Here is a 13,824-nt window from a genome sequence, read left to right on the forward strand (position 1 = left end):
AACTCTCAAGAGAGCAGGGTCTCCCGCCCCATCCGAGGCATGCGCCGTGAGAATAGCCACATTTGATTTCAAACCAAGGTTGGGGCGCCTGAGCAGCTCAGTCAGCGGGCATCCGACTCCTGATTTCAGCTCAGGTCCTGATCTCATGGTTCGTGGGATCGAGCCCCATGCCCGGCTCTGTGCTGACAGCTCAGGGCCTGCTTGGGATTCTCTCTCCCTCTCTCTCTCTGCCCTACCCCCCACCCCCGCCTCTCTCTCAAAATAAACAAACGTTTTTTTTAAAAGGCGAGGTTAACAAGCCCACTTCAAAGGGTCAGGGGTTGTGGGGATTAAGTGGGAAACTGCTCTGCCAGCTCTGGAGGCCTTGGGCAGCACTAGCTGGCCACTGCCCATTGGCTCCTCCTGCTGGTCAGCAGGTGCCCTGCCACGGTCACTGCCAGCCACCGCTCCAGGGGGCTGTGTGTCCTCACAAGACCTGCACACGCAGGCACACACAAGGGCACAACCCTTCCCTGGCCCCAGGATGTAGATTCTGACTTATTCCCCCAGTAACGAGAATGAGCCACCCAAAATCTCCCACTCTCTCTAGGCATTAACTCTGTGATCGAAGATCACAGGTGCTCAAGAGATCATAGTGACCGAGGCCCATCTGCAGCCAGACACCTGAGGAGCTCTGGTCGAGACTGAGAAAACCAGTGTGCCCAGAGTCAGGTCACCGTGGGGGCCCAACTGTACAGAGCCCAAGTGAGTCTGGGTTAAGGTCCAGGTAAGGCCAAGTCAGGGGGTTGGGGTACATGGGCCAGAATTAACCAACACAGCCCCAGGTTAGGGTCAGTGTGGGCTGGGTTCATGAAGCGTGTAAGGGGACAAGCCGGTGTATGATCAGCTCTGGGAGCCAGTATGCCACCCAGCGAAACACGACCCTGAGGGGCTGGACCCAGTCCTGGCATCCCATTAGGACTGCCTCTCTATTCACAACACTCCAGGCAGTGCTTGGCTATGGGGAACCCAGGCCCACAAGGAGTCTGGAGGCCTTGGAGATGCCCCACGGCAGACCCCAGGGAACACCTCTTCTGCGCACCCCCAGGTATCAGGGCAGCTCCTGCAGACCCTGCCCACGCAGACAGATACGCCCAGAGTCCCACGGAGCCCGGCGCATGCGCGCATGTGTGAATGTGAACGCACGCTACAGCGGGCCCAGGGCCGCACGGTCCAGCACCCTGGAGCCTCCTCAGGATAATTATTTATTATTCATAGTCATCAGCATCTTCATTAATTATTCATATGATCCTTAATTATTATCCTTAACAATAAGAGCAGTAAATAGCAGAAAAGTCCTTGAGGTGCCTAAGGCCCAGGGCCGGGTGCCTCCGGGCAGTTAGACCAGCTAATGCCCCCAGGGCAGTGGGGAGACCACAGACCCCCGTCCACTGCCCGGCCCTGTCCCTGCCCCTGCCCCTCCTATGGGGGCCCAGGGGACTGCAGGAAGAGATGGGCCCAAGGGCTGGGGGAGGGGGCTGTGCCTTCATGTTCCTCTCCCCTTTCTTGGCCAGGGCCTCCCGGGCAGGGCCTCTGAGGGGAGGGGCCCAGGCAGTGCGCTGAACCCTGGGTGAGCCACGTGTCCACAATGGGCAGCCCCACTAACTGCCCGGGTCTGAGCCATGTCTGTGCAGGGGCTGGGAGGTGAGGGCCCCCAGCTGGCCCGGCAGGGAGAGGCGTCGAGTGGGGCCGTCTTGGGGGAGCTCTGGGGTCCCCGGGGGAGCTCCTCCAACGCCATGAACTGGGAAACCTGCAGAGAGAACACAGTGTGAGCAGACGAGGAGCCTGTGGAAGGGGAGTGAGGGGACGGAGGGGGCTTTCGGGTGAATAGAGAGGAGGGTCAAACGACAGAGAGCATCAGGAGAATTCGGTGACAGAGGACTGGAGAGCAGAAGAGGGCTCAACGGGACAAGGACAAGGGCCGAGCCACACAGAGCAGGACTTGGAGCACAAGAGGCAAGCGCTGAGGTTGGAAGAAGAGAAATGCACTCGCAGTGGGCAGGAGCCAAAGCGGGCAGCAGGGAGCCCTGGGAGTGGCCGCTGACACAGGGGGAGCCCAAGGCTGCAGCCACTGCCCTCTTCCCCCCAGGGAACATGGCAGACGAATCCAAACCCAATCCAGAATAAGGGGCCCCAAGTTGGGACAGGAAAAGAAACAAGGCTCCTTCCTCCAATCTAGAAGGAACTCAGGGACCTAGAAGCAGAGGCAGGCTGGCGGCCAGGCCCCGGAAGGCCAGAGAGAGTGCCAGGGCAGGCGGGAGGGGTTTGTGGATGCTGACGAGTGTGCTGTGAGAGCTCCGCGGGGGAGGCCGTGAAGGGAGACTGGCACATTTGCTGACGTGGGCCCTGGTGTCTGCAAACAGGAGCAGGCAGCATATGGGAGGGGGAGCGGATGCCAGAGGAAGGGGGGAGCAGATCCCAGGCCACCTCTGGGAGCCAGAAGAACCCCCTTCTTGGGGCCCAGACGCAGCTGTCTTGTCAGGGGCCGGGAGCACACATGTCCACTCAGGAGAGGACGAAGGGCAACAGAGGCCCACTCCCGCGGGAGGGGAGAGATGCGGGCCAGAAGCGCCACCTTGGGGCTCGGCCAAGGCCCTCGAGACAACCCTGCAGAGTGGCTACTGTGAGAGCCACGGGTGGGCAGCGGAGCCAGAGCCGAGCAGCGGCCGGTCACGGCAGGGACCCCGTGCCGGGGGGGGACTGGCACGCAGCACCCACCACCAGGCCTCGGAGACCCCTCCTGGCCATGACACAGGCCCCCTGAGTAGATCTAGCTGTTTAGGTGACCCCTCTCAGCCCGCTGGTTTCCTTTGTCCTGCTGTTTGGGGGCTTTGGTTTGGGGGCTCTCCTGCCTCGCCCTGTGTCTGCAGCTCCCGAGGCAGTCCTCCTCCAAAAGTCCAGTCCAGGACGAGGGCAGAAACGGGGGTGGGAGGAAGCTGAGGCCCAGCGTTTCAGGAAAAGGACCGCAAAGCAGGTTTGAGTGGGCCAGGGGCAGAAAAGGCAGGGGCTGGGGTGCCTTGGGCAGGCAGAGGGCTCTGGAACTTACCTGAGAAAGCGAGTCCAGGGTGACGGTGGGGATGGGGCTGACGGGCAGCAGAGAGGAGGTGGAGGGGGGGCCGGGCCCCGGGGTGGTCACAGCACTGTAAGCAGGTGGGACCAGCGTCATCTGCCTCTGCAGCAGCTGCAGGACACTGGCCATGTCTGCACTCAGCCGGGTCTCCAGCCTGGGGCAAGAAGGAGGAGGATGCTCTGGCTCTCGGGGATGTGGAGACACCGGGTGATTTCGGAACCACCTTACGGACCAGCCAGCTGGTCCACCCCAGGCTCCCTCTCCATTCTGTGTGTGCAGTCCCTCTCTCAGCACTGAACGGGAGGAGGGGGTCAGGGTGTGGCCCACACAGACAAGCCCACACGGAGCAGACACCTTCCTTTCAGGCTATAATACTACCAGAAACCCACAGATCTCACGCCCAGGAACACACACACACACACACACACACACACACACACACGCAGGCCCCGCCCCCTCGACACACAGAGCCGCCCTCACCTGTTGAGCTGCCTCTGAAGGGCATCCAGCCTGCTCTCCACGTCGCCCCGGGGCCGCCGGCTGGGGCTTGACAGGGGGATGTTCAGGAGGCTGGGGGTGGGGGCAGGGCAGCGAGGCAGCTCCTGGTACTGGCGGCCCCGACTGTCCCCCCAGAAGCTGAAGATGTTGGACACTCCTGAGAAGGCGCCTGGAGCCAGAGAACTGGGTTGAGGCCAGGTCAGATGCCACGCCCCACCCACCTGAGCCGGGCCCTCACCCTACCTGACAGCGGGTTACAAGTGTCACTGCTCTTCTCCCCTTCCTCCGTCAGCGGCTCCCCACCCGGCGGCTCTCCGGGGGGCCTGGGGCTGGAGAAGGGCACCAGGCGGAGGGGGCTGGAGCTGCGGCCTGGGCCCTCATCCTCACTGCTCTCAGGGCTGGAGGGGCCGCTGGATGGGCTCTCCCCCCACGGTCCCCCTGGCCGGCCCCGGCTACTCGGCCCTGCCCCCGCCCGGCCCGGCCCCAAGGCCGACACCTCCCCTGGCTGTTCCGGGTCTGTGGGAAACAGAGAACGGGCCTCAGAGAAGGCAGGAGGCACGGAAGGGGAGAGGAGGGGAGGGGACCGAGTAGGCCTGGGAGAGGGCTGCGCCAGGACGTCCTGGTTTGTCCCCGGTTGTTTCCTCCGCTCTTCTTACCCCCGGCCCCCTCCAACCCCACCCCCCACCACCACCACCCACGCTCAAGCGGAATGAGAACCCCCGGGGGGCGGGACCAGGTCGACTCAGATAGTTGACTGCTGGGCGGGGCTCTCTGGGACCCCCTGCGCTGGCCCCCTCGCCCTCCTTTGTCTTTCTCTTCTGCCCTCATGAGTTCAAGGCAGCGCCAAGCCGCCAGCCGCTTGAGGCCCAAAGAAGCTTAGGTCGGCACCCAGGAGGGTGGAAGAGGGCTTCCCGGAGGAGGTGCCAGTTCAAGTGGGCATTAAAGGGAAGTGGACAGCGTTTGGTCAGTAGGGGCGAGAGAATGGGGAACACTGAAGGTAGGGGCACGAGAGTCATCAGAGCTACGCGCAGTTACCGCCCGCCCTCACGCCCCGCCCCCCTCCCCTGGACCCTGCCCCCCCCCCCGCCCCGCCCCCGCCTCACCCTTGTCGGTGCGCCGGCGGAAGGACAGCTTCCGCCTGCGTTGCCTGTTGAAGCCGCCCTCCAGCTCCGCGCTGCCGGGAGACCCAGGGATCATGTTGGTCTAGAACCAAAAGCGGTGTCAGTGCCCTTCCGCGCCCACCTGCCCTGCCACGGTCAGCCCCAACCCCCTCGTTAACGTAGAGAACGTGGAGCCCGGAGCACCCGCCGTGAGGAAGCTTTCCCCGCACAGATGCTCTGCTCCACCAAGAGAGCTGAGGCCGGGCCTTTGACCTCTTCCAGCTCCGATACCGTTAGACAGGCAGGGAAACAGGCCCAGCGAGGTCACCCCAGTCGGGGGCAGCCACCAGGGTACAGCCTCCTCAGGGCAGCCCACTCACGTCCCGCAGGTTGAAGGTGATTTCCAGGCTGGACCAGAAGTGGTCCGAGAACTCGGGGTACATGTCGAGCACCTCCAGTAGGTCATCCCGGTGGATCTTGTGCAGGTCGCAGTAGGTGAGGGCCCGCACGTCCCCATTGGACTTGCCGGGCCGAGCATACAGGTTTAAAGGCTCTCCAAAGATGTCATTCTTCCCTGTAGGAGGACACCAAGAGTAGGGTCTCAGCCCCTGCGCAGCAGTACAGGGAAAAGGCATGTGTCTTCCCGGCATTCTCAGCCTGGGCTGGGGGCTGGAGGCTCGGGGCCTCCCCTTGGGCTGGCCACCCACCCACCAGCCCCAGCCCCCAGAGCCAGGGAGGCACTAGCCAGCCCCATCTCCCCGCTGCTCCCCAAAGCAGGATTTGTTCAGCATGGCCATCAGTGCCGTGGGGGCATAGAGGGCTTGGACCTCCTTGCCTTCCAACAACTGGAACCGGCCAGCGGGACCAGCCTGGATACACCCCTCTCTGCCCATGGCCCTGGCTTCCTTGGGTTCTAAGTCCGCTTTTACCCCCCTCCAAACCCTATGCCCCAAACACCATCCTGGCCAATCACTGCACCCTCATAAACAGGGCCCTTCAAGCTATAGGTCATAACACGGCAGCGAAACAAGACCAGCATTTTTGTTTACCAAAAGAAAATAGGATAGCAAAGCTGATCACAGCACAGAAGACACCAGAATGTATCACACGCACTAAAGCTAAGTGTTACATAGTGAAACTTGGGTTGTCGTTGTGTTCCGGCTGTTTGTGGAGTGAGCATAGGTGTTGACTGAACTGAGAAATAAAAATCTAAAATGGCCCCCTGTGATGCATCTGCCCTGAGGCACATGGCCAAGGGAAGGACAGGCAGAGGACAGGAAGCCCCCTGCCCAGGCACAGCTGGGAGGGAAAGAGGGGTGAGACTCCCTTTGCTTTGAAGATGGTGAGGGCTGGGCTGGGCTGGGCTGTATCACCTGAGGCCGCAGGGAACTGAGTAAATTTCCTTAGTAAAATCAGATGCATAACCTCCCTCCACTGCCCACTTTGGAGTATCTGGATTTGGTCCTGCTTTCAGGAAGCAAGAGCGTCGCTGCCTGTGGGGAGAGCCTGTAGGGAACAGAGTCTAAGAACCCTCAGAGTTCAGCAGCCCCGCCCCACGTGGGGCTCCTCTCCACTGCCCCCCCCGTGGAGGGTCTAAGCTCAGGTGAATTACTTGCAGGCAGGAGTGGGTCCACGGCCCCAACAACTGTGTCCTGAGAGCTCTCCAGGCCTCCACCTAGCACCCGGTCCCCCGCACCTAGCCCCGTACCCAGGATGGCCACGACAACGTCGCCCCGCAGGATCTCAATGGAGCCCCGGGAGATGAAGTAGAGGGCGGTGAGCAGGTCCCCAGCATGCACCAGCGTGTCCCCTGGCGGTGCATGTGTCGTCTTGAACTTCATGGCCAGGGCCCTCAGGCAGCCCTTGGTGGCCGCTCGGAAAGGCTTGCAGTGCTGTAGCAGCGAGCGGTTCAGGTGCAGACAGATGTCTGCCTGCAGGCACTCGGGGAAGCCTTTCAGCACCTGGGGGCGTTGGGCTGGCTCAGCACGCTGTCTTCAGGCACCGCACCCCCCACCCCGAGACCCTGAGAGGAGCATCAGAGAGTCCACCCCTTTTAGCTGGGCGCCCTCGCTCGCCCTCCGGGAAGGATGCTTCCCTGCTCTCAGCCTCCATTCTCTAGTGTCAAGTGTAGAGACCAGCTCCTGCCTGGGGCTGTTGTAAGGATTAAATGCTTTGCCTGTACGGAAGGGCCTGGTTGGGCCCGCCCCACAGTGAGAGTTCTCCCAGTACACGAGCTCCGCTATCAAAAGCAGAACGTACTTCTCAGGGTCCTTCTAGGCACTAGCACCGTGACCGCCTGAACCAAAGAACGTGACGCCGTCAGACGTGCTCACTGCATCCAGGGAAGTCTCACTGTGACCCTACTCCCTCCAGCCCACCACCAGCGAAGCCGAGCGGCCTCACCGCGTTCATATCGATGCCGTTGGTGTAGGACCAGGCGTGCTGGAAATACTCCTCGAGACGCTGGCGGAGGGGGTTGGGGATTTGGTGGAAGCGGATGAACTCCCGCACCCGTAGCATCTGCGTGTGGTAGCGGGCAGTGCCGGAGTACAGCCGCTGGATGATGGCTGACACGTTGCCGAAGATGCTGGCGTACATGAGGGCTGGGGGCGGGGGTGAGTGGGGACGTCAGCATCCGAGGGACCCCGCCCGCCCCTGCACCGGGTCGACGACACACGCAGTCACATCTCAGTGGAAGCACGCACGAGAGACGCACAAACACAGAAGCCCAGGTCCCCGTGCCCTTGGGCTCTGCCTTGAGTCTCCGCCTGGTGTCCCAGCCCCCACACATGCTCTGCTGGTGGTCTCAGGGCTTCCCCCCCCCCCTGCTCTGGCCCATCTCGGGCTCTTCCCAGACTCCGGGCCGCCCCGCCCCCGAGGGTACACTCACAGCCAATGAGCATGACACAGATGGAGAAGATCTTCTCCGAGTTGGTGTTGGGGGAGACGTTGCCGAAGCCCACGCTGGTGAGGCTGCTGAAGGTGAAGTAGAGGGCCGTGACGTACTTGTCCTTGATGGAGGGGCCTCCCAGGCCGCTGCTGTTGTAGGGCTTGCCGATCTGGTCGCCCAGGTTGTGCAGCCAGCCGATGCGGGAGTCCACGTGTGGCTGCTCCATGTTGCCGATGGCGTACCAGATGCAGGCCAGCCAGTGCGCAATGAGCGCGAAAGTGCACATGAGCAGGAAGAGCACGGCTGCCCCGTACTCCGAGTAGCGGTCCAGCTTCCTCGCCACACGCACCAGCCGCAGCAGCCGCGCCGTCTTCAGCAGCCCGATCAGCTGCGGGGTGGGGGACAGACATTCAGTGTGGGAACAGGTGAGGAGGGAGGGGGCACCGGAAGTCAAATCCCCAAAGACTTCCTCCCAGGACCTCCTAATGACGGAAGCTCCCATTCCCTAAGCCGGGCACAGAGTCCCGTTAATCTTTGTCCTAGCTTTGTGACAAAAGGGCTCATCTTTGTGACAGAGGGGCTCACGGTCCCCCCGGTGAGAATGGGGCTCTGGAAGATACAACACCCACCCTTAGGCGCCCGCCTAGAACCCCCACGAGTTCCCAGGCCACTTCTGTGTGATTAGAACATGGCGGCCTCTTTGGATGGACAAAGACAAAAAGGCGGCCTCTCTGGCCCTCTGCCTAGGGAGTGGCTCACCTGGAGAGGGACAGTGGCCAAGGGGCAGCTGCCCCCTGTACCCCCTCACCTTCTCTCCTTTTCCAGGTGCCCTCCCGGCCTCCCTGCCAGCTCACCTCCTCAGAGCCAGAGCCAAAGATGAGCAGGTCGAAGGGGATGGCGGCCACCATGTCGATGAGGAACCAGCCCTTGAAGTAGTGGACGGCAATGCGGCCGGGATGGCTGACCACCTCCTCATTGGCATTCACGTACGTGGTGCGGAAGTTGATGAGGATGTCCACGATGAACATGATGTCCACAATGAAGTCCACCACGGCCAGTGGCTGGCAGGCGTAGCCACAGTCAGGGGCCGTGGAGCCCTCTTCCGTCTCCTTCAGCAGGAAGGCGGCCGAGTAAGGTGTGAAGACGGCCGTGTAGATAACCAGCAGCAGGATGAGCCAGTCCCACACGGCCTTGAAGGGGCTGTAGTGCAGGATGGTCCAGCGGTGGATCCGCGGCGCCTGCAGCTTATACTCTGGCAGCACATCAGCCCCCAGGGACAGGACCTGGACCGGTAGGGAGGGTGGGAGGGCAGAGGTGAGGAGATGATGTCCCACTGGAGTCCGGGGCAGGGGAGGGCGTGAGATCTCCAGGGTGGGAGCAGATGACATCTCTGCTGGGCCTCCAGGGAAGAGACCAAGCAGGGTAAGGGGGAAAGCCGACAAGCTTCAGTCGGAATGCCCATCCCTTGGCCAAGTGGCCACAGTCAGTGACCACCTCGTGACCCAGGGGCTCCACTTCCCCACGGGGCACGTGGACCTGCTGTCTGGATACCTGAATTCGGAGCACCATGCAGTGATACCCAGACGTGCTACTCCCCACCAGCTATGCGCACCCATAGCTATGGTTAGAACTCTACCGCGTGACCTTGCCCACTGCCCCCAGACACCACATATACAACACACACACACGCACGCACGCACGCACGCACCACTCCCCAGACCCAGGGCAGCCCTCAAGTTCTGCCTTCCCACACACCTACAAAGGCCCACGGAAGACCTAACCCAGCCATACTCATGCCCACGTGTACACAGACCGACACGCACACAGGCAAATGTTCAGAAGTGTCACACCCAGTCCTGCACAGGCTCACCTCACATCCTGCCCTCTCAGAGGCAGGCCTGCCATCCACACCAGGTGGCAGCAGCCGTGTCGTCCTCTTCCCAAGCCAAACTAGGAAGGACTGAGGCCAGCCTTCCCACAATGGGCCAGGAGCCTGTCTGTCCCCCGTTGCCCCCTCCTGCCCCCGAGAATCCTCTCTTACAGACATCTGACTCAACCCAAGAGTCCCCCCACTAGGCCCTCCAGCCTTAGCCCTGCCAACCCTAGGGAGCCAAACCCAAGGCCTCAGCCAGCCCCTTTAGAACCAAGGTTACTGGCCCTGTTCCAAGAAGCACTGAGTGCCGGAGCCCCACATCCTCAGGCCTCTGAGCTGGGGACAGTTGGGGTGGATGGAACCCCCAAAGATTCCCATTCATACTCAAGCTGGGGATCCCCTGGACCCACCATCACCAGATGGGCTGTTTGGAGACCATCTCCTTAGAGGAAGTAACTGGAAGGTAAGATGGGCCATGGTTAGGGGTTTGGCCACCCTAAAGTAGATATGGGCAGCTCCAGAGATGTATGATGTGGGCAGGGGGGAGCAGCTGGGGGCTGGGGGACGGGAAGAAGCATGTGTCTTGCCCTGCCTTCAGCCCTAGCTGCTTTGCTCCTTAAGGCAGACAGCATGAAGCAGTGGCCTTTCACTGGTCACATGAGGTTTGAAAAAATGGAACCAGCCAGGGCTCCCACAGACAACGGGCGGAAGAAGGTGCCTGCCCCTGGATGGGGCTCATCCCCAAGCCTCAGAGGCCAACAGCAGTGACCCTACCCCCACCCCAGAGTCCACACATAGCAAGGCCCAGTGCACAACAACACACACACGGGGCAAGCCTGGGACTCACGGCCTGGACCCACACCTTACAGGGGCCTGGCCTTGCTCTGCAACCACCAGCTTACCATACGGCCTTGGGCCAGGCATGTAACCCCCCTTGACTCGTGGTCCCACAGAATACTGACGCTTATTTAAGCCAAATCCCGGGTCCTCACCTGTGGGTGGGCTTCTTCCCACCCACACCTGCTCCCCTGCTGGGAGGAGCCCAGGAGCCAAAGCAGAGTCAGGTGCAGGTGGTGGGTGGGATTCTCAGCCTCACTCCTAAGCCGCCTCCCACTGCCCTGAGCCTGCTCCAGGCTCACAGAAGCCCCTGGGAGCAGAGAGGTGACTCCCAGGAGGTGCCTACAGAATCATCAACCTGGGGGAAGACAGCACAGCCACCAGCACCCCAGGCTGCCAGGGAAGAGGTGATCCAGATGGTTGAGTTCCGGTTGCCCTCACTGCCATCCAGTGGCCTCTGGCCCCCACCCTCCTCAGACCCTTGAAGCAGCCCAAGCCTCCCTCCCCCACCTCAGGGCCCACCCCGGCACACAGTGGGGAGCATTAGAGCCCCAGGGCCAGGCCGCGCCGGCCAGCCCTCTCACTGTCCCACCGTGCTCCTCTCCTCCTCCTCCCCTTTCGCCCACCGTCATCGTCTCTGGGCACCCATCTCATTCCTCTTCCTCTCCTCCTTTTGCATTTGGAGTCAGGACTGTGGGCCAGGGAAGCCATGGCAGAGGGAAAGCCCTGGCAAGAGAAGCACTGTCCACCCGGGCGCAGCCGGTCTGGAGGAGAGCGAGCAAGGGGCCAGCGGTGGGCTGAGCAGAGCAGCAGCCCCCACGGCTCCCCTGAACCGTCCTGCTTCTCAGAAGCCCTCTTCCGGCCCAGCCCCGGAGCCAGAGCCTTCCAGGCCGCACCCAAATTGCCACCTCGCCACCGCCTGCCTCAGTGCCCCAGCCCAGGGAAGGAGGGGGAGTGGCTGGGGGGGGGAGGGTCACCTACCTCCTGGGCCACCAGGCTGGAGATGCGCACGGCCCGCCTCACCCGGCCTTTCTGGGCCCTGGGCTGCAGAGCCCCTGTCCCGCTTGCCTTCCCTGCTGGGGCCGCCATGGAGGACTTGGCTCCCCCCAGCCTGTCTGCTCTGGAGCCCGAGGGCCTGGCCAGCGCCCCACCTGCGCCCCAGCAGCAGTCCCAGCCCAGGCTGCGCCCCAGAGGCTGGCGGCCTGGCGCCCAGGGCCGTCTCTGGCATGAAGCCAGGGTCGCTGGGGCTGGGCCCCGGGGCTGGGGTCACCCTGGCAGTGAGTGTGGACAGCAGCCTGCCTGGCTCGGGCCGCCCATGGCCCCCCCCCCGGTGCGGGGCCCCCCGCTGCCAACGTGCTGCGCCCTGCCCGCCCGCCAGCCCAGCAGCAGCTCCGCGGTCGGAACCTCGGCTCCTCGGCCGGCCCCTCCTCCCAGGCCCCCACCCCCACCCCCGCCACACTGGGCTCCCCCGCCCTGCCTGGGCTGGCCAGCGGCCCCCTCCCCCGCGGCCCGATCAGGGCTCCTGCTGCAGCCGCTCCCGCAGCCCGCGCCCCTCCCCCTCCCCCCGGCAGCCAGGCCTGTCACCGCAGATTAATGGTCTCCCCAACACCCCCGCCCCTCCGGTCCAGTGCCCAGCCAGCCAGACTCAGACCGACACCCAGAGATGGAGAGACCGCCCGGTGACAGGCAAAGCCAAGAACACACACACGCACGCTGCCACATATAGACCAAAAGCACAGACCACAACACGACAGGCACAGGCTGCGGGCGCAGGAGCAGGGCAGACAACCGGGGCTCCAGGTGGGAACGAGAGGCAGAGGCAGGAGGGGGAGAGGGGCAGGCAACCAGATATGGGGCCTGGGGTGAGGGGGAACATTCTGGAGTCAAGGCCAAGGGGCTGGAGACCTGGCAGGGACCCAGAGAGCCAGAGGCAGCGGGAGCAGGGCCAGGAGGAGGGCCGAGGAGGCTGGCAGCGACAACAGCGGGCGAAAGGGGGCAGCTCCCTCTCTCGGGCCAACTCAAGGAGCTGCCGAGGAAGGCGCAGGAGGGGGCAACAGAGACTGGGGCTCAGCAGGTGCGGCCCAGGAGCCCCCACCATCCCGGGCTCGTCACCTACTGCAGGCATCCCCACTCAGGACCCTCTCCCCCACCCCACCCCCAAGGCCAGACTATGAAGGAGTCGGCACGGACTGGGCGGTGGGGGGTGGTGCCAGCAACCTTGCTACCGGGGGACCAGGAGACCAGGCTGGTCCTGCCACCGGACGGTCTTGGGCAGTGCCCCCAAAGGCTGGTGGTCTTCTCTGGGACTTAATCCCTCTGTATCAGGGCACCCACCATCATACCCTCCCCTCTCCTGTCCCGTGGTTTGGGGACAGGGATGCATACCTCCAAGCCGTTCAAGCCCTAGCACAGGACCCCCCCACCTCCATCTAGCTTATCACGTCGGCCTAGAAGAATCAAGACCCCTGACCTTGACCTCCGTGGCCGCTTCTCATTTGAAGTCTCTTGTAAGTTTGCCCCTAGCCCACCCCATACCTCCTTCACCACACCCAGTGAGCAGACCCCATCGCGTCCCTATGGCTGCCTTCTCCAGCCCACCTTGTCTCAACTGCCTTGTCCTTCCCGTGCCCCATCAACCTGTTCTCTGTATCTGCCTCTCTCTTTTCCCTTCCTCTCTCTTTTCCTCCCCTTCTTTCCCCTCCCCTCTTCTCCCCTCCTCTCCCCTGAAGTCTCTCTTCCTCAGGACCTCTCAGACTTGTCTCTCACCCCAGCTCTGCAATCCCCCACCCCCACCCCCAGCCAGGGGGTCTGCCCACCCTCCAGAGGCCCTCACGGACCAGGCCCCTCCACCACCCCCCTTTGACCACAGCCCACTCCCACCCCCTCCAAGCTCCTCCAGGGCGAGAGGAGAGCCAGGGAGCTAGGCACGTACCTGGGTGACCTTCTCAGTGACATTGTGGGTCCTCTCCTTTATCTTGGGTGCTATGATCTCCCGGTCACTGGTGGGCGAAGCCAAGAAGGGGTCCCCCTTGAGGTCCACAAAGTTGAGGGTGATTTGGGGAATCTTGCTAATGGTACGGTAGCGCACGAGGTCGGAATCTGACGTGGAGTTAAGCAGGCCGCTGCGCAGGGGGTGCATGGCCCCTGGAGTGGAGGGGAGAACCAGGTCAGGGTGGCAGGCAGGGGTGCATGGCCCCCGGAGTGGAGGGGAGAGCCGGGTCAGGGTGGCAGGCCGGGTGTGGACTAGGCCGTGGGGTACAGTGAGTCAGTGAGGCCAACTCAGGAGACAGGCAGTCACTGAGAACAAGGCCAGAGTCCTTGCCACTGTAAGGAAGCATGCCATGGCACAGCAGTGAGGTGATGGAGGAAGATGGTCCTCCGTAAACGTCTGTTCAGTGGGCCCTGGGCACCCGCCCAAGGGCCAGATGGTAGCTGGGACCCAGAGGCCTCTCCTGCCCTTCACACTCCCCATGGCCACCCCTGCTCCGGGCCATCCTGGGAGAGCGAGCTCCACCAG

At 62.9% G+C, this 13,824-nt stretch overlaps 1 protein-coding gene across 1 annotated transcript in view; it reads right to left on the reverse strand.

The window, feature by feature from the left end:
* Nucleotides 1-1,542: 1,542 nt before the first annotated feature.
* Nucleotides 1,543-13,824, reverse strand: part of KCNH2 (potassium voltage-gated channel subfamily H member 2) — a 31,601-nt gene continuing 19,319 nt past the window's right edge. Inside the window, 12 exon segments of the mRNA XM_042927089.1 lie at nucleotides 1,543-1,762; nucleotides 1,765-1,789; nucleotides 3,086-3,263; nucleotides 3,590-3,776; nucleotides 3,851-4,123; nucleotides 4,711-4,810; nucleotides 5,088-5,281; nucleotides 6,416-6,668; nucleotides 7,111-7,310; nucleotides 7,598-7,985; nucleotides 8,452-8,880; nucleotides 13,240-13,451. Coding sequence (XP_042783023.1) covers nucleotides 1,641-1,762; nucleotides 1,765-1,789; nucleotides 3,086-3,263; nucleotides 3,590-3,776; nucleotides 3,851-4,123; nucleotides 4,711-4,810; nucleotides 5,088-5,281; nucleotides 6,416-6,668; nucleotides 7,111-7,310; nucleotides 7,598-7,985; nucleotides 8,452-8,880; nucleotides 13,240-13,451 — 2,561 coding nt within the window. The 3' untranslated portion in view covers nucleotides 1,543-1,640.

This window comes from Panthera leo, chromosome A2 (genome assembly GCF_018350215.1).
Source record: "Panthera leo isolate Ple1 chromosome A2, P.leo_Ple1_pat1.1, whole genome shotgun sequence".
Taxonomy (NCBI): Eukaryota; Metazoa; Chordata; class Mammalia; order Carnivora; family Felidae; genus Panthera; species Panthera leo.